This window comes from Aplysia californica, unplaced genomic scaffold (assembly GCF_000002075.1).
Source record: "Aplysia californica isolate F4 #8 unplaced genomic scaffold, AplCal3.0 scaffold00123, whole genome shotgun sequence".
NCBI lineage: Eukaryota > Metazoa > Mollusca > Gastropoda > Aplysiida > Aplysiidae > Aplysia > Aplysia californica.
In genome coordinates this window covers 156,055-157,287 of record NW_004797393.1, presented here as the reverse complement: position 1 = coordinate 157,287, position 1,233 = coordinate 156,055, and the positions used below count along the sequence as shown (strand labels likewise).

At 44.7% G+C, this 1,233-nt stretch overlaps 1 protein-coding gene across 1 annotated transcript in view; it reads right to left on the bottom strand.

The window, feature by feature from the left end:
• The window catches only part of LOC106011466 (multidrug resistance-associated protein 1), a gene marked incomplete at both ends in the record, with an annotated part of 11,331 nt that extends 10,808 nt beyond the window's left edge, over positions 1–523 (bottom strand). The window contains 1 exon segment of the mRNA XM_013081268.1: positions 389–523. Coding sequence (XP_012936722.1) covers positions 389–514 — 126 coding nt within the window.
• Positions 524–1,233: the final 710 nt, after the last annotated feature.

Genomic DNA, 1,233 nt, shown 5'->3' with positions numbered 1-1,233 from the left:
CGTGTGCATGCATGTGGGTGCGTATGCGTGTGCGCGTTCGTGCCTGCGCGCACGCGTGTGTGTATATGTGTGTGTGTATGTGTTCTTTATACGTGTCCGGGGGGAGGGGGGCGGGGGTGATAGTACAAAAACGTATAAAATAACTCAGCGCAGAACAAAGTTCTGTTTTAGTTTTAGTAAGAGTTTTACGGCACTTACAACACAATAAGGACATATAAGTGCCGGAGATTAGAGGTGTTATAAAAGAGTAACAAACTCAAATAAGAAGAAAGGGAGATAAAGACGATAAGCATGTTTGATAGGAAAGAAGGAGCAAACCACACCAGGGCGTCCGCCAACCACCCACACAACGTTCTGTGTGAGTGTGTGGGGGAGAGAGTTGACTTACTAGTGTGAGTATCCACAGAACCGGAGCCAGAACTGCGTCATCAAACACCGGGTGGAGGCGGCGGTGGTCATCTTGACCAGCTAGTGCTCTGGTCAAGTCCAGGGCGTGAGTGAGAGCAAGAGCCATACCTAGACACTGTGTTGGAGAAGGGTCAAGGAAAGCGGTGAGTTAATCAACGTGTTGTGTTAAAATGAAAGTACGGGCAAATATGGTCGCTTTTAATGACAATCAGGCTAACCCAGATGTCAGGGGTTTCCGCCAGAAATCTTGACCTACACCAAAAGTGGACATTGCCCTACCTATAGGAGAAGTTTGGTTTCGTTGGTGTGTATATCTGATGGGTTATAGAGAAAACTCTCCTTGTATTTTATTGAAACTGAACAAGGGGTCAAAAACTTTACCTTCAATGTTCTCAAAACAGAATTTTTCGGGATAGCTATTATTTGTCCAAGTCGGACACCCCTTCTCTGTCTCGGAATTATAAAGTTCAATCTGATAATGTTGGCCGTTTTTAGTTACAAAGACCATGAGGTCAGAAACCAAATTCTATCTGCCCTATCAGAATCGTAAGATTATTCGGAGGCGTTATTAAGGTATTCAAGGAATAGCGTTCGAAAAAGCTGACATATTGCGAAACGGAAAAAAATTATGACGCCAAATTTGTCAAAACTTGATACTGAGGAGATAGAATGTTATGAGATAAGATAAGATACATCTTTATTGTCCAGAGCCTGGCACATTGGTTTGGTGTTTCACCACGTACACACACACACACACACACCCACACACCCACACGCACACGCAAACATGCGCGCGCGCACACACACACACACACACACACACAC